The sequence below is a fragment of the Euwallacea fornicatus genome, chromosome 9 (assembly GCF_040115645.1).
Source record: "Euwallacea fornicatus isolate EFF26 chromosome 9, ASM4011564v1, whole genome shotgun sequence".
NCBI classification, from domain to species: domain Eukaryota; kingdom Metazoa; phylum Arthropoda; class Insecta; order Coleoptera; family Curculionidae; genus Euwallacea; species Euwallacea fornicatus.
Window position 1 is genome coordinate 794,894 of NC_089549.1, and position 16,780 is coordinate 811,673.

The 16,780-nt window shown below is 34.6% G+C and overlaps 4 protein-coding genes across 5 annotated transcripts in view; 3 read left to right on the forward strand and 1 right to left on the reverse strand.

Moving 5' to 3' along the window:
* The first annotated feature begins 732 nt into the window (after positions 1 to 732).
* Positions 733 to 3,127, forward strand: LOC136340962 (SAP domain-containing ribonucleoprotein-like). Its single transcript, XM_066285486.1, has 5 exons — positions 733 to 996; positions 1,217 to 1,381; positions 1,896 to 2,180; positions 2,241 to 2,372; positions 2,443 to 3,127. Exons 1-5 carry the CDS (start codon positions 943 to 945, stop codon positions 2,671 to 2,673), a joined length of 867 nt encoding a protein of 288 aa, XP_066141583.1. The 5' UTR covers positions 733 to 942; the 3' UTR covers positions 2,674 to 3,127.
* A 602-nt stretch (positions 3,128 to 3,729) lies between these two features.
* Positions 3,730 to 7,816, reverse strand: LOC136340960 (zinc finger protein ZFP2-like). Its single transcript, XM_066285482.1, has 10 exons — positions 7,494 to 7,816; positions 6,274 to 6,408; positions 5,981 to 6,172; positions 5,704 to 5,928; positions 5,445 to 5,654; positions 4,844 to 5,130; positions 4,585 to 4,788; positions 4,403 to 4,534; positions 4,112 to 4,345; positions 3,730 to 4,019 (listed from the first exon to the last, which is right to left on the reverse strand). The coding sequence occupies exons 1-10, from the start codon at positions 7,659 to 7,661 to the stop codon at positions 3,971 to 3,973; spliced, it is 1,836 nt and encodes a 611-aa protein (XP_066141579.1). The 5' UTR covers positions 7,662 to 7,816; the 3' UTR covers positions 3,730 to 3,970.
* Positions 7,817 to 7,969: 153 nt separating this feature from the next.
* Positions 7,970 to 10,797, forward strand: LOC136340961 (aladin-like). 2 transcript variants are annotated; one of them, XM_066285483.1, is made up of 6 exons: positions 7,970 to 8,427; positions 8,477 to 9,022; positions 9,146 to 9,399; positions 10,011 to 10,180; positions 10,252 to 10,444; positions 10,501 to 10,797. In XM_066285483.1, the coding sequence occupies exons 1-6, from the start codon at positions 8,308 to 8,310 to the stop codon at positions 10,712 to 10,714; spliced, it is 1,497 nt and encodes a 498-aa protein (XP_066141580.1). In that variant the 5' UTR covers positions 7,970 to 8,307; the 3' UTR covers positions 10,715 to 10,797. The 2 variants fall into 2 exon arrangements, with proteins under 2 accessions (XP_066141580.1, XP_066141581.1); XM_066285484.1 differs by having other exon boundaries at positions 8,485 to 9,022.
* A 399-nt stretch (positions 10,798 to 11,196) lies between these two features.
* The window catches only part of Adcy8 (adenylyl cyclase 78C), a 47,122-nt gene continuing 41,538 nt past the window's right edge, over positions 11,197 to 16,780 (forward strand). The window contains exons 1-2 of the mRNA XM_066285722.1: positions 11,197 to 11,408; positions 14,051 to 14,217. Coding sequence (XP_066141819.1) covers positions 14,114 to 14,217 — 104 coding nt within the window. The 5' untranslated portion in view covers positions 11,197 to 11,408; positions 14,051 to 14,113. The remainder of the gene's footprint in view (positions 11,409 to 14,050; positions 14,218 to 16,780) is intronic.

Consider the following 16,780-nt stretch of genomic DNA (forward strand, 5'->3'; position numbering starts at 1 on the left):
GAACCTAACTAATGCCAGTTTTCACCAAGGAGAGCGTAAAGCTTCTAAGATAGCTTATGTTGATAAAAGCCCAAGTAAATTGCTTTTGCTTACTGCGCATCAATTGTAACGCATCCGCGTTACCCTGCAAGTCTTTTGTTCATACTTTTGTTACATTTTGAGAGACATGTCGGTACCTAAATTATTATATTGTAACAAAATTTAAATTTATACAAAATATAGTTGTTATAGCATTGGGTTCAAAAGAATTGAGTTCATCTATAAGAACACGTAAGAGAACAAATTATGTTTTTAGAAACCTCGATGGACGAAAAACTTCAATCGTCAATTTATTGGACAAAATTTCTACCTTGATTCTCAAGTGTCCTTATAGATTCAGAGCATAAAGCTTTTATAGGGTGTCAAATGTAGCAAAGACTGTATTTAGATACCACATGCCACGAAATGAAGGGAAATTTTCTCTCTGATTTCAAGGTTGTTCTTGAGTGCATAATAGTGCGAAAAGTGACACAATTTACCTATTAAGGCACGGTTTGAAAGAATAATTATTATTTTGAACAAATTTTTGTTTTGGATTTTATCAATTTTAGTTTAAGCTATTAATTTTTACTATATTTTTTTGATTGCTAAATTTCTATGTATATCTTATCCGTAAATGTTTACGTATAAACATGGCGGATGCGTCAGAAAATGGCACAATCGTTATCCATGTGGCACAATTTGGTATGGTTTGTTGCGCATCTAATAGAGTCACTTCGGTAAGAACGGTGGCAGCGACACTGTTCGGTGTTTTATTTCGTTTCGTGATTTGTTGTGTAAACCGGGTGTTTAACACGTTGTTTGCAAATTAGAATTTGGTTAAAATTGATATTAAAAATCAATAATTGGTTAACTATATAATTACAATACCACACATTATAACGCTAAGACTTGAAATTCAAAATGGCGAACGATGCTGCAGAGGACATTTCCCCTTTAACTCTCAACAAGTTAAAGGTAAATAATTAAATGTAGAATATTCCCATACTTCTGAAAGCGTTAAAAAAATAAGAAACAAACCATATATGAGAAATCGGTGCAAAATATGGCCTAATTTATCATGTCCAATTCTAAATAAACATGTTTTGTAGGTTATATCTTCTAGACAGCTGTTTTCATTTTTTAGGATCTTCCTGTATTCTTTTGATCGCCCTATGACAATAAATATTTTTTCTAGGTGCCAGACTTGAAAAAGGAATTGAAGAACAGAGGTCTCAGTATTACAGGGAACAAAACAGAATTGGTTGAACGTTTACTGTCAGCATTGAAAGCAAAAGCTCCTGAACAGAAAATCATCTCAGATCCATTAATTGATGATATTGAGGAAGAAGACCTGTTAAATGTAAGTACAAAGTTTGAGTCATGATTTGATTATATTGTAGTTGTCACAATATTTTGTGGGCTCCTTTGATTTTGATATCAGATCAATCCAACTGTAGTTGATTGCTTGTTAATTAAACCTATATATAAAGAAACTAGAATTAGTAAGAATAAAATAAATGACATGAAGAACATTTGACAAGTACTTAAATTAAGGCAACCTTGGCAGTCAACCCTTACAATATAAATTTAATGGTTTTTTCAACACATCTAAAAAACCATAATGATTCAGGTTAAGATATTTGTTGTTAAAACTGTTTATATTTCTTATTATTCTTCCTGTTGTGTTATGGAATTTAAGTAATATAAAAAAATGTACCATAGTAGTCAAAATCAAAACTTATATAGGTTCATAGAAATGTATTTTAGAGTTGTGAATATGCAATAAAATATTAGAAGCTTTTCTAAAAAGCCACATATTTTCTTAAGTTTAAGTTTATTATCATATAGATACTTACTGTACCTAATTATTTCAGGAAGATGATGATGATGAGCATCTCGATGAAAGGGAATCTGTAATTAGTGACATAGATATAGACAATTTACCCAAAGTGGAAAAGCGAAAATTAGAAGTAGACAAATCAAGCATAGCAAGCGGTCCAGCCAAAAAGGTGATTTTAAAAAGAAATATCAGTGAGACTTATGCAGCTAGTGCTGTTGCACAAGAGGTAAAATCTGAGGAAGATGTTCCCACAGGAAAATCAAATATTGCAACAGATGATAAAAAAGTCATCAAACTATCTGAACTTTCCAGTAAAGAGGTGAATGGAAGTGTGTTCTATGTTCTTGTTAATGTTAATATCCATCTTGAATTGTTCCAGAGGTTAGAAATGCGGGCTAAAAAGTTCGGAGTAACAACTTTAAGTGATGATGCAAAGAAATTGGCAAGAGCTGAAAGGTTTGGAGTTGGATCTAATGAAAAATCCACTTCTGGAAACTCCATTAAACTAAACGTAAGCTATTCATTAAATTCAAAACAAAACAAATTATGTAACATTTTTACCATCTGCCTTATACTTTCAGACTCCAAATACAAGTATTGAAGTTCTGAAACAAAGGGCGGCTAGATTTGGTGGATCAGTATCAAGCTTAATGTCTGAAGTGGAAAATAAAGAGAGACAGGAGAAACGTAGACAACGGTTTGGTATTACTACACTGACTACAACTTCAACAGTAAATGGTAAATCTGTAGTAAAAGACTTGGAAGCTGCGAAAGCGGCACGATTGGAAAGGTTTAAAACTGAAGTTAAATAGGCAGGTCAGGGGCTTATGTCTATCCTGAACTCTTACTTGGTGTTAATTGTTTACATTAGAATAACCGAGTAATTAACATTATTATAAGTTTATGTTAAGCTATTTGATGACAATTGATAATATTTGGTAATTCTTTTTAAATACCAAGTAAACTATAAAAATGCATTCCGAATGTAGTTTGGAAATGTATTTAATGGTACTCGGGTTCACCGTTAAATCTAGAAATCCCTTACAGCGGTGCAGTTTTAAGTTCTATACAATGAATTTTCTATAATTATAATAATTGTTTAAGTTAAAATGTTTAGCATTTATGCAGAGATAGATACAAAAAAATTACAAAACGGATATTTGCTCGAAATGTTAGTCATTCCAGTAGTTAATTTGATTATCGCAGATATGCGGAAACTAAAGCATATCATTGGAAAAATTAAACAAAAATGAGATTAGGTTTTAACTACTATTTTAATTCCAAATTTAAACCATTTATTGCACAAAATAATTCTCCTATTCAATTGGTTTTCAATCATTGCAATTGGTTTCTTACTAACTAATTAATAAGCATTTTTTGCGATAAGGCGTTTGATATTAATTATGACTTAAACACTGGGTTATTGCTGCAAGTTTTAAATATGATTTGCAAAAAAGTTGTTGGAAAGTAATCTTCAAAATTGTCTCACAAGAGATAATAAATTTGTAAAAATTGAACGCGACAAATATAAAGAAAACTCCCTAAAACAATAGATGAAACAGGATAAGAAGTCCTTGCAGGTTCAAAACTGAACGATAAATCTTCTACAAAACTCATTTGAGAAAGGTATTGACGCATATAACACTTATTAAGCACAGCCATCAGTGCTTCGTATTACATTGTTTAGAAGGGCGTTAAATAAAATAATTCTTGTGGTAATTTTACAGGGCCTATTGCTAATAGTCAATAATATCTGATAATACTATTCGGCTGTAAAGCTAAGTAAGTCAGAAAGCAAAGTCGCAATCTAAATCACAGGAAAATCACATTGTTTGATTTGAATCACCATTAAAATTAAAGTCTGCATATAGATTTTTTAAATTTTATTCAACTTATAATTATTTTATAAATATGCTATATAAAATAATATAATATGTATTATTTACATATTAATAACTATATTCCTTACATCATGAAGCATTGCGACTTACAAGATCTCCATAGCTTTCAATTGCTCGTCTGGGTTTACATAAATAGTCGAATAATAATAAAGAAAAATCGTAATATCAACTTCAACATATCTTGTAGGAGAAATATTTGATCTATTTCCTATATTTGGGTAATTGTTTGCACTTGAATTGTCTGATTATCTGCTGTTCTAAAATATATGATAGAATCACTTTAAATTAATATCAGTCTAAAATTTGAATATAAAATATTTATTGCACTCAACTAAAAATTAATGCTTACATAATTTCGGCAACTTCCATAGCTTCTATGTTCTCTAAATCTTCACGCTTGATTTGAATTGTAGTTGCCTGTATAGTGTGCTCATCGAGTATGTGTTCATTAAAAGTATTGTTGTCATCAAAATTTTTATTGCACAATTTGCAAGTATACTGAACAGTTTGCACGACTTCTTCACGTTCTGTTGGCACTAAGTGAGCTTTCATGTGAACTTTTAAGCTATTGCTGCCTGCAAATCTTAAAAAATATATATATATTTACATTTTGAACTTTAAATCTTAGACAAAAACTAACTTTTTTCCACACATTTCACAGACATGAGGTTTTTCTCCAGTATGCGTCTTCATATGGCCGGAGAGCTGTCCTGATGATGTGAATCCTTTGTCGCACAATTTGCAAATATGCGGTTTATCCCCTGTGTGAGACCTAAAAAATATAATAAATACATACGCTTTAAATTGAATCGACATTAGAACCTTATATGAATTGTTAAAGTTTCGTGTCTACTGAATTTCTTGCCGCAAATTTCGCAAGTGTATGGTTTTTCCCCTGTATGAATTCTTTGGTGAAGGGTTAGCGTATTAGACCCTGAAAATGCTTTCCCGCACGTCTGGCAAACGTAAGGTCGGTCTCCAGTGTGTGTGCGCATGTGAATTCCTACGTATCCCGATTGGGTGAATCTAGAAAAGAGAAAACACAATTTTGCTGTATACTTAATAAAAAAACCTTAAATACCCTTTATTACAAACAGGGCAAATATATGGTTTTTCTCCAGTGTGCACCCTTAAATGTTTTTCTAGATTGCAGCTCTGAGTGAAGGATTTTTGACAAACTCGACACTCGTACGGCCTTTCTCCAGTATGCGATCTTAAATGAATCTTCAGACTTCTGGCTTCAACATACTGTTTAGGACAGTAGGTGCAGCTCAGTAGTTTATGACCTGTGTGATATTTCATGTGTTTGTGTAAACTAGAAGCCCATTTGAAAGCTCTGCCGCAGACTGAACACAAATGGGGTTTTCCCTAAGCAAAGAAAAAACATAAAACACGCTGACGTACTGTTATACTTAATATGGTAAAAAAAGTATAACAGGCGATTAGTAAAAAAATCCTCGCAGTAAGTAATTACTCGTAAATGTATGGCGTTAAGTGAGCAAATTGTTAGTTGCAACCAACCACTGACTGACAACAAATAATGAATGAATTTATCAAAAAATGTCTTTGATATTAAAACACTTACTTGAGGTTATTTTTTAAAACTAGGCAGTATTGCTTTGAAAACGATACTATTTCGAAACAGTTATTTGTATATGACAGATTTCGGCCTTAAAACAAACCTGAATATTTCTCAACTCTCCTGTGTGTTTCTTTTTATGTTTACTCAAATTAGAGCTCTCTGCAAAAGACATATCGCATTGATCACAGTGATGAGGTTTGTGGTCTAAATGAATCTTCTGATGTCGTTTCAAAATACGAGACTCTGCAAATGCTTTATTGCACACACTACAAATGTGGTCTAAATCCTTAGGATGGGACATCATGTGAACCTTGAAAGTTATAATTAATACAATTTCTTCACCGTAAAAATTGAAATACCTTTAAATCAACTCTTAAATGATACTGCGCATCACATTTTGTACATTTGTATTTCAGATCTTTACTTTTTGGTTTTGAAGAATCATTTTCAGTATATTGTTTAAGAGTATTTAAGTCGATTTGATATTTCAATTCATCCCCTGTGTCTTCATTAGGTGTATTATCATTATCAACCTCTTCGTTGCCATCAAACGTTTCCACTATTGTGTAGTACTCGTCGCAAATCTAAGAAAAGGTTACCAATGGCAAAGACCTATAGAAATAAATGGCTACATGCCTCGGTCTTTTGCATTACATCTTGTTGTTCTGTAGTAATAACGGTTTCAAACGCATCAGAGTCACTGCCAAATGGTTTGGTTTCAAGAAATATCTTTTCTGGCGATGGAGATCGGAACCTTAATTGTTCTTCTAATTCCTTCTTGGCTTGACTTCTTGAGATTTCTTGCTCTTGGTATTGTCTCAGCATATCCTGAATAAATTGAAAATTCAGATGTCAGGAGACTATCAAAAATATTAGATACATATAAAACTGGTAGTACTTAATGACATGTAAAATTTATCGACTACTACCTGAAATTCCGTGCTGGCAAATTGTCTAAGTACTGAATCGGATTTTTCACATAGTTGCTTAAACGTGTATGCTCTACTGCATTGAAGAACACATTGTACGCACATGTGATTGGGTAAACCATCTTCTTCTGAAATCTACAATTCAAATAATACCTAAGTATTAACTGGATGTGAAATAAAATATACAATATTTGTCATTTTTAAAACATCTCTCTGGACCTCCAGGAAGTGACCTCTGGATGCCTCCTCCCGAATTCTGACAACCAACATCGCAGCAAGGGGAAGGGAAGGGATAACAGACGCAGAATGCTGAAGAATAAAGGTGCAAAGGATATAACAGGGAATCCCCTGTGCAACATCGGAAATTAGCCTTTTGGGGAGTAGTGAGGAATATCACCACACTACGGGCGCAGAAGGGCTTAGATAAAGTGATTAGAAGGAGGAACAGTGGGGTTGTCCAATAATTTGGAAGGATACAAATTGAAAACTGACAGGTACAACACCCTTAAGAAGACTCAATTACGTGAAGGGCGAAAAGGAATGCAACAGGATTGAAATGATCCAATCAGACAGTAGACAGCAATGTTTTGAAACCGTATCAATTGAAGAGAACGCGGAACAACTAGGAGTCCGCCCCTACTCTGACGTAATAAATCTTGGGGACAGTTTCGTGTCAAAGAAAGGTCCATTCAACTAGAGATTTTTGGTGGGTAGGTGCATTCCGACCGCCAGCGCACCAGGCCAGGTTTCTCTGAAGATTTTTTTCTTGAAAAAAAATCTACAAATCGAACACCAAAAAGTTCAGTTCACAATATTAGAACAAACAGAATATCTCCTTAAATGACGGCTCGACAAAAGCCTCTATAATGGAACGAATTTTTTTCCAATCCCTTGTTATAGTGTCTGATGATGACTGGTTTTTTGACACCCTACATATCAAACTAATTCTCCTTTTTCTTGTGCTTTGTTCACAGTATCTACACCTTCTGCTTCCTGACAGCTTAATCTAAGCAAACAAATCATCTCCCGTTTCTTTTTAACTCTCATGTCCCACGACAGACTGAGATGAGTGAGATCAACGACCGGTATACGTCCCACCTAAGCTCGACACTAATCACTAAGAAGCCCAGTAAATGGAACACGAGTTTCAATCATCCAATGCAATATGTTTTGAATAATGGACTGTTTCTATTGCTGCTACTTCTAAAGAAAAAAATTACCTTAATTCCCGAAAAACTCTGAAGCATTTCATCGAGACAGGCACCGAAAAGGGGTCTCATGTTACCTTTTTCCAGCAAACAGGCTCGACAAACCTTTTCTATCTGCAATGGAGACGCCAAATACTGGGACAAGTCCATTTTTATGTCTTTTAAATCCATTTCGGCCATAACGTGTGTCGTAGTCCGGCAAAACGTTAACTCTGCCAAATACGAAATTCCGTTCTGACGTATGTCTAGGATGAATATCTCCAAAAGGCAACCACCAAAAACACCACCGTCGAACAATGCAAAATCAACATGGCTGCGAACTCGAAACGACGACAGTATCGAAATATGTTTTGCGTTTCCTTTAGTTTTCCAGTGATCATGCGCTGAAACAACAGAAATTACGTATTTCGTCACTTGATTCTGCGCTTAAAATGCAATTCAACTTCACTATAAAGGAGACAATCGTATCGATGATGCGTGATCGATGTCTGCATAATTTTTTTGGCTCTTGTAATATCAATATCTGAGTTGCAATTAACTTTCACTAGTCTCAAAAACATTAGTTTATTAAATGTTAATAGCTTTTATCGACACAGTACCTATTTTCTAAACATTTCAAAACAAATACTTCAACTTTCGTTTATTCGATACCAAAACTCCTCTTAATTCTTGTCTCATGTGTGCCTGGTTGCCTGTACATGTAGAAACTAACCTTACTTTATACAGTTTAAATTTTTGTGTTATTTTTCCGTTTTTTTGTATTTTTTCGGGTGCCAATAAAATAAAATAGCTATAGAAAGAAATTGTTAATTCAGGTTAATTCAACATGAGAAATTTTCAAAGTTTTGAATCCCCCAATAATAATGAAATTGCTATTTGTGAGATAAATGGAAGAGTTCAATATACAAACTCTGACTACGTTAATATAGGCATTTTCACTAATGCTGTAAGTATAAAATTATCCCCATGCCATAAGTCTCACTATAATGCTCTAGGTTTCTAGTCATCCGAAAATTCATATAACACGAGATCAACTTCATCCCATTACTTCTGGAGATGAAGGCAAGGCCCTATTCTTACCAGTCAATGTGTCTTTCCTGAAACAGCTTACACAAGTCTACTATGAGCAGGGCCCCATTGAGGCTTTACAACTAGCCAAGTCTCATAACCAATTTTTAGTATCACAAACTGCCAATATTCTGCTCAGTGTTTTCAACTATGTTAAAAAAGGCAGGCTTCTTTTAAACCCTAATATAAAGTATAGTGGACCAGCTTTGATACACAAGTTAGGGCAGACTAGAGATTGGCAAAACAGCACCATAAGATTCATTTCTTGGCATCCATATTGTACTAAATTAGCTGTGGTCACCTGTGATGATAGTGTGAGGATTCTTAGTAGTGACAGCAATTATCATCCTTTGCTTAGGTGCAAACAGCAGAGGAATATAACTTGTGTGGCATGGAGACCTCTATCTAATACTGATATTGCAGTTGCACATGAGGGTGGTATTCTTGTATGGAATATTGATCCAAATTCTTTAGTAAGTTTCATTAGTGACTTAATAACAATCAATGGTTAAACCCAAATTAAAGTTAAGTCCCAGGGTTTGGATATACTATATATACAAATAAAGTTCAACTTTATACATAATTTTTATTTGTAGGTATTAAGGCCATCTGTTAGCAATGCCACAATTCTCTATAGAATAGAACATAGGCCAGTAATGAGTATTGCTTGGTCTCCAAAAGGAGATTTACTGGTTAGTGTGGCTGGTTGTAATAATAAAATCTTAGTGTGGGATCCTGAATTAGATCGCACTAATACCTTAATGAGGCCTGGGGGATTTGGTAATGTGTTGGTTAAATGGTCTCCAACTGGGGAGAAATTATTCACTTGCTCAGATGGTATTGTTTTCAGGTATGATATATTTTGTTGGTGGTTTTGTAGTTTGTAATTTGTGTAAATCATCTACTGTTCAAATACATAGATGTCTCTTTATTGGGCTTGATTTTATCTATCAGCCTTTATTTTTATCTAAATTTGAACAAGTAAAATCCGCACGGACTTAAACGTTAATGTTTAACACTGTGAAGCAAAAAATACTGAAATCCATAGGAGTTCATGGCTCAGAACTATTTAAAAATTCGATTTTCTTTATCTTAAAAATTCAGTAACTATCAGAGGAGAAAAACCAGTTTTACTCTATGAATTAGTGCAAAAAACAGTATATGTAGTTTGGCAATAAAAGACAAACCCATCAAGAGTTTTTTAAGTTCCCTTCCCTTTCCTCCACCCCTTTTGTAGTGCTAATGACCACTTTTTTTCTATGGTTTCCAATACCACATTATCAGACCCAAATATCTACGTATTAGCAAGTTTTTTCAACTACTTACGCAAAATTCCTTTGCTAGCTTTGGAAATAAATTTTGTGTCAAACGGACCTTACACATGTTATTTATTCGTGAAAGTTTTTAATATTTACACAGGTATAAACGTACTCTGCGTAAGTTTTATTAACATTTTTCCAGAGTTTGGGATTATAGAAATTGGGAATGTGAACGCTGGACTGTCCCGAGCGGTCGTGTTCAATCCGCCTGTTGGTCAAACTGTGGTACTACTTTGCTCTTTGCCACCAATACCGAACCAATTATTTACGGCGTAATAGTAAAAAGTGATTTGGTGTTCACTAGCGATAATGGTAAGAACCTTTTGTTAGATGTTATTATCAGACCAAATACAGAAAGATTATTTAAAATTTAATTCCCACAGAATCTTCATCAAATCAAGCTATACCCATATTTGATGTTACCAAAGTTGATTTAAATGGTTTGATGGTTGGGGGTTTGGTACACTGCATGGAGACAGATCCGAAAGGAAAGCATTTAGCTATTATGTTCCAAGATACCAATACGATAGCCGTTTTTAACATTGTCAAACAACCGACTTTGCAGCTTTTACCCGGGTTAGTACAGTAATTGAATTAGCAATAAAGCGGCAATGATAAAACATTATTTATAGGTTTTTTGTAATGGGGTTAGCGGAAGAGAAGCCAAGTGCCATATGTTTTCAGCAAAACTTTGAATCTGGAGCTTGTCTTACGATTGGATGGTCAAGTGGGAGAATTCAATATTTCCCAATTATCTACACTGACTTGACTTCTAGTAGTAGCGTAAACGAAACAGTTCCGACTAATGTGTCTTTATACAAATCTTTTAATAATTCGCATGTTTAGGATATGAGTTGAATATGGTCATAATGGTATTTGTTACATGAGCTTTTGATATTCGAAATATAACGTTTCAATAGATTCAAAAACGGTGTTTTGTATCTGCGCGTTTCCTTTCCACCATTTATCCTTACGTTAAACTCTAAACAAGATTAAAAATTGGAATGGCCACAGTCAAGGTTATCCACACCTGTTAATTGTGAGGAATAAGAAACCCATTTTAAAACTAAATTGAAGAAACTAACATATAAATCAGAATGTTTAATTAGATGCAAGTAAATAATAATGTATTAGAAGTGATAGGTCCAGAAATTTCTAATTTGTTGCTGAGCACGTGTGAAAATGAACGTAATTTCTTTAACTACTTAGGTGTTATAAAGATATTCAATAGCAATCTTCAAATTTCCATAATCTCCACCACTGATCTAGCGCAACAAGAAGAGCGTGCAAACTTTATCACCGCTTCAGTTTCAATTTCAGCACCGCAGTGTACGATGCTCCGGAGCAACTCTGGTGAAACTCCCCAATCACGCATATGATGCGCTTGGAACTTTTCGGAAACTTTCGCGATGAAAACGGGTTCAATATAAACTGCTAATGATTGTAATTAATTCAGTGTATTTATCGTGAAGTACTGAAAATTTGAACTATACCGGAGTGTGTTTCAAGCTTTAAAGAGCTAATCAGGTTTTTGATTTAGGTAAGTTAAACCGTGCGTTTATTTACTCATATGGATGTATAATGACTTAAAGGGATACAAAATTATTTTGAGATATTGAAGCTTCAGAGATTAGTTTCAGTTTTTCTCTTAAAATGCAGAGTTATTTATTTTTACTCTTTAAAATATGTATAATTTAGTAAACGTTGAATGCGGTTTTCTATCTGGTTACAGTTATTTTATTACAGAATCAAAGGAATATCTCGTTTCTTTCAGTTAAGGAACTTATACATCAATTGTATAAACGTAGTTAATATTTTAATAAAACTATGAAATCCCCTGATGGCAGGCAATCCACACTACACTAATACAGGCAGAATAATGGAACTACGCGTCGTAATGGCTATTGGCTAGGTTTACATCGCATGCATTATCAGAAATATGGTTCATTGACCGGTCTCATCTAATACCGTACCGACAATCTGTATATTAGTAATATATATAGGGTGTCTGTAAAAACGTGAAACATTGGATTTAGACCGCTTTAATAAAAAAAAATGAACTACGTATATGCATATACATAAAAATTCCTCGAAATGTGTATTTTAAATTGAACTATTTTGAAATATTTTAAGTGTTTGTGTTTGCAACTATTCATACATTCGCTGCGCTTTAAATCAAAGTTAATGTTTAATGGAGACAGGATACGGATGCCAAGTGAAAATAAACTAATTCCATCATTTAATGGTAAATGTTTCTGTGAAAGACGTGTTTCTCAATCAACGAAAGGATTATATGCGTTAACGTTTAGAAACAGTTACTTCGTTATAAACTCTGATATGGACCCATCTGGGCAAGATGGGTAGTAAAATAATTTACTGCCGATGATAAATCGGAAAAAATTATTGTCAATCACGTGAACTCACGGTTTATCACACAAAGCATCGAACTTCATGCTATACTGGTACATCATACAATAATCACGTGTCGGGTTATACATTATCAAATTATCGTATCGTCGCGTGAATGAGCATCCACATGAATTCACCTCATGTGAAAATCTGAGTGCACACGGTTTTCGAGTACCTAAGCTGCGGATTTAGTTCGATCATGTTAGTTCAGGTTAGGTCGGTTTCTCACGTACCCCTGTGATAAGATCACTTCCACTAGTGATGAAAATTTCACTAGGAAGGTTAATTTCCATTAATTATCGTTTTTCAGATATCCGACACTTTGTCTCATCAACCTTTTATGATATTTCCATTACCTTCAACAGCCCTCGACTTCATTATTTCATTTAGTAAAAGGAAACAAGTAGATTCGAATAAACAATATCACCTTTATTTAAATATCAACAGGAAACTTAGTTTTAAATCAATTTAAAGTTCACCTTTTTAGCAAGATTTAATGTTGTTTTTTAAAAGAAATTCTTATTCACTTAACGGAGGTTTTTGCTAGTATTGACACGAGAGCTTCCTTTAATTACATGTAACTAATATTACCGCATTATTCGCCCGAACGGAATTGTAGTGTATATTCCCAATTATTACCTGTTTGCTACAGTTACATAACAATTTTAGCAGATTGGTATTGGTTTTGCCTGTCTACTTAATCGGTTTTGAAATATTTTAAATATTTAATATAGTTACATGAAGATGTAAATGTCTATGGTGTTTGCGCAAAATTTAACTAACTAAAATGAGACTTATTCTAAGCTTTGTTTGAGCGGCTTGGAATGAGACTCGCTTAAGTTGGCTAAATTTGACGTAATAGAAATGTGTCATTTTAAGTCAGGCTTAGACGCAAGTCCGGCTTACGGACTTGCGGTGAGTACGGGAACTTTACAAGTAGTTTTACATAATCCAAATCAAATTGCTTTCATTTCTCTTTCCCATTTCCACACGAAAACGACTTTATTGACTGAATTATATTGTGTAATGACCATATCATACAATACAAGCTCCCAAACGAACTAATGTCACTCCAACACTTCCCATTATCGCTCATGTATTTGCTCTGCGTTTATAGATAACAATCGATCGATGTTCATACACACATTCTCATTTTGCTAAAATTATCTACACGTAATAGATTAGGGGAAAACAGGCTCGATAAATGCACACATTACACGTACTTAATTTGAGCTGAAATATATCAATAAAAGCTGCCTGATAAGAGGTCAGATATATAATCTGTTCGGTCCTTGTGGGATGTTTGCTGATAGGTTTATACAGAGGTTTAAAAGAAACCTATGAGGATGAAAAAAATCATTGGGGTTGTCAACATCACCACACATCCATGGATAGTGTTTTCATTATGTACGCTCTTTAACGAATCAGGATATTTTTGATGACGTTTTTCCTGGTTTTTAGCTACTCACTCTATAACTTTTTAACTTAGCACATTTTCGAAAAAATATTTCTTTATTAGGTAAACCTCCTCGACCATTTAACGCGTTTCACCTATGAATCGAGCATGGCAAGTCTCATACTTATCGTTTTGACACATTTCCACAAAAGCGACTCTTATTCTATTTCTAGTTATCCTCTGAAGACACCTAATTCACCAACCCTAATAAAGCTGTCTACTTTACTTTATTACGCCAAACTACCGCCAGAACATTTATTCCCGTTTATTTTCCTCGGACACCTAGAAAATGCCCTCACCGAAGTAGTTTTTTCCAGATCCTTTCCTGCCTCGGCACGTAACAAGATGAATATATTAAACGTTGACTCAGCGGTCATTTAATGTGCGAGCAAGGGTCGATGGACGTGCCACATGTCCCAGGATCACTGGGGACAAAGCCCGAGGAGGGAGACATGGTCGAAAGCAATAAGGAGAATCTCGCAGGGTAAGTTAAGCCTCTTAAGGCCTCGTTAAGGTTCTGACTCATTATGCATAATCTGGTAATTAATGACGTAAGATTTTTATTTGGAATACCTAGATACCTCTTTTTAAATGATTTATAGAGCTTAAACCTTCCCAGAAAACAGGACAATTTGTGCTTTAAGGTCTAAAATGGAAAGAGAAATTGGAGAATTGATTAAGTACTCTTGGCAGGAATTGTATCATCCATTTCTTTACGACAAACTTTCCATTACAAGTGCACTTTAATCTGTTCCTTTTTCTTTGGTGGGAGTTTTCACCTTCTCAATTATAGGGAATACCGCTTAATTTTTAAAAATGTTCTTGTTAGTGTCACGGTGCTGATCGCCAAGAAAACTAAGCCAAAGGCAATTTGGACTAAGAATTGTTAGCGGTGAGAATTGCTCAAAAGTTTGTTCAGCTCAGAATAGCTGAAAGCATTTTATTTGATCACTCTTTCGTTTGGAAACTAAGCTTATATCCCTCATATTACAGGAATTTCTTTCGCCAAAGTTTCAATATCAAAAACTCTCGATTCCGTCTCATCTATTAAGTTCGGGGAAATGGTCTTATCCAGATAGCAACTCTTTTTGCAGTAGATCGTTCACCCCATTGCGGTAACGGGAAACACACCGAGAATTTTATTACCTTTTTTTCTCAGAGTTTATGCGCTTTTTCGTCATAACGAGTTTATGGATGTTAATCCTATTTCAAACTATTCTTCGAATGTATTTCCAGTTAATTAGTTATTGCAACGATGTCGCAGTTTAAAATAATCTGAAGAGCACACATCAACGAGCGTGAAGAAGAGAAGAGATGCGGGAGGAGACTATTGAGAATATGAAATTTCTCCTTGAATGCAATTAGTTCTGGATGTGTATTCTGAGATATTAACCAGTGTCGGAGTGTTTTCAAATGTCAAAGTTATATCAAGAAATTAAAGGATCGTTGGCTTTCGCCATTTTGTGAAGAAAGGCCTGGAAACAAACTCAAAAAGTTTCGTTCGAGGAGGTACCAAATTATGTCCGACATAATATTGATATAGGAGATGTTGTCTTGTTCACATTTTTCGCTCCAGATGTTAGAAAGTTCTTATTTTGGGGAGGTGACCCCTGGAGCATCACCTATTACTTATTGCTTTTTGATTGAAGATTTCGAGATACTAACGCCCAAAGTTTGATATTTTTCTCACTTCCCTGACATGTATCTCATCAACGATTTGAGGCAGACTGACGTGTTACACTGTCCGCCTTAGTTTCCATAGATTTATTGAACGGTAAAAAAATAATCCATGAGGCGTTCAAAGGGTTCGCAAGAAGCTTGCGTCTCAGTTTCGGCTCATTCCAGTTCAATTTATTTAAAAATGAGGTTCGTGAGGAATTGACATCTCAGACTAGGCTCAATTTCGTTTAATTCGGGATTTACGAAGGGCTTACGTCTCGGGTTTATCCCAGACGATTAGTTACAATATGCAAGAAAGATATTGCAGACTGTTAGAGTGATGAAGGAGCGGAGTTTCGAAATCCACATCGTAGTTCACATTAGTGCAACGAGGAATCCAATCTGCAGTCGATCTATTATGAAGTCGTAACGTTGAATTACCGCGACAAAATAATTTTAAAGCGATTAATATAAATAATTAAATATAATAGTGATAATTAAATTTAAATAAAGTTTTACTCTGGAAGCAGATAAATTAACATTTATTAGTTTAGAGCAGGCCTAAATCAATTTGTTGAGCTCAGATGTTGACTCGTTTAATTGAATAATCAATTAATACTTAATAATGGCGCTGATCAGGAGAAAGATCATTTGGTATTTTCCGACGGGCATGAGTGGGAACATATCATTTTATGATAGATTTTAACCTACATTTTATTCTTAAACAAGACCAACTTAATCTACCTACATCTAAGTTATTACCCATGTGTATTTAAAATTTCCATCCAGCTGGGACACACTACGACTCGGGTTAGTTTAACTGAATTGATTAGCATTCAATTAACTTGTATGAATGTTCACACTTGGGATGTTCGCATCGACCAATGACTCAAATCGATTATTAACCGCTGCGCAGCATAAAGCTGTCCTCTTTTAATTCACACTCGCAAAGAGGTAGAAGATATAAAGTTATAAAGTGCCACTTTACTACTTTGGGTGACAAGATCAATATCATAACTTTTCTCCTTCGTCTAAGCCCATGTTGTAAACAAAGGTGACGATGGAGATTTGAGAATACGATGCGGAGCGGATACACTTTTTTACCACTGCTACAGTGGTAGCAAATGAGAGTTTTAGCAGTCAAACCTGCGATTATTCTTATTAGAGAGTCCCAGCAATTCTCGTCTATGCGCGACGATGTGGATTTGTACTAGAATGTTTGCAGACCTACTTTGTATTCAAACGTCGACTTCAATTCAGATATTACTAGTTTCTTGGGTTATGAGCGGACTTGCAAATTGAAAAGGGGGGCGAAGTCTTAAAAATAATTCCATAATCGAAACTACACTGTTCGAATTCAGGACGAAAACCAATTTACGAATTACCAA

Bases quoted from the DNA above. Each gene is read 5' to 3' on its own strand.
- LOC136340961 (XM_066285483.1), top strand. From the start codon at position 8,308: ATGAGAAATTTTCAAAGTTTTGAATCCCCCAATAATAATGAAATTGCT. The intron at 8,428-8,476 runs GTAAGTATAAAA...ATAATGCTCTAG, and splicing joins TAGGCATTTTCACTAATGCT to GTTTCTAGTCATCCGAAAAT. The intron at 10,445-10,500 runs GTTAGTACAGTA...CATTATTTATAG, and splicing joins ACTTTGCAGCTTTTACCCGG to GTTTTTTGTAATGGGGTTAG.
- LOC136340962 (XM_066285486.1), top strand. From the start codon at position 943: ATGGCGAACGATGCTGCAGAGGACATTTCCCCTTTAACTCTCAACAAG. The intron at 997-1,216 runs GTAAATAATTAA...TATTTTTTCTAG, and splicing joins TAACTCTCAACAAGTTAAAG to GTGCCAGACTTGAAAAAGGA. The intron at 2,181-2,240 runs GTGAATGGAAGT...GAATTGTTCCAG, and splicing joins CTGAACTTTCCAGTAAAGAG to AGGTTAGAAATGCGGGCTAA.
- LOC136340960 (XM_066285482.1), bottom strand. From the start codon at position 7,661: ATGGCCGAAATGGATTTAAAAGACATAAAAATGGACTTGTCCCAGTAT. The intron at 4,535-4,584 runs GTTCTAATGTCG...TATATTTTTTAG, and splicing joins ACTTTAACAATTCATATAAG to GTCTCACACAGGGGATAAAC. The intron at 4,346-4,402 runs GTTAGTTTTTGT...ATATTTTTTAAG, and splicing joins TGTGAAATGTGTGGAAAAAA to ATTTGCAGGCAGCAATAGCT.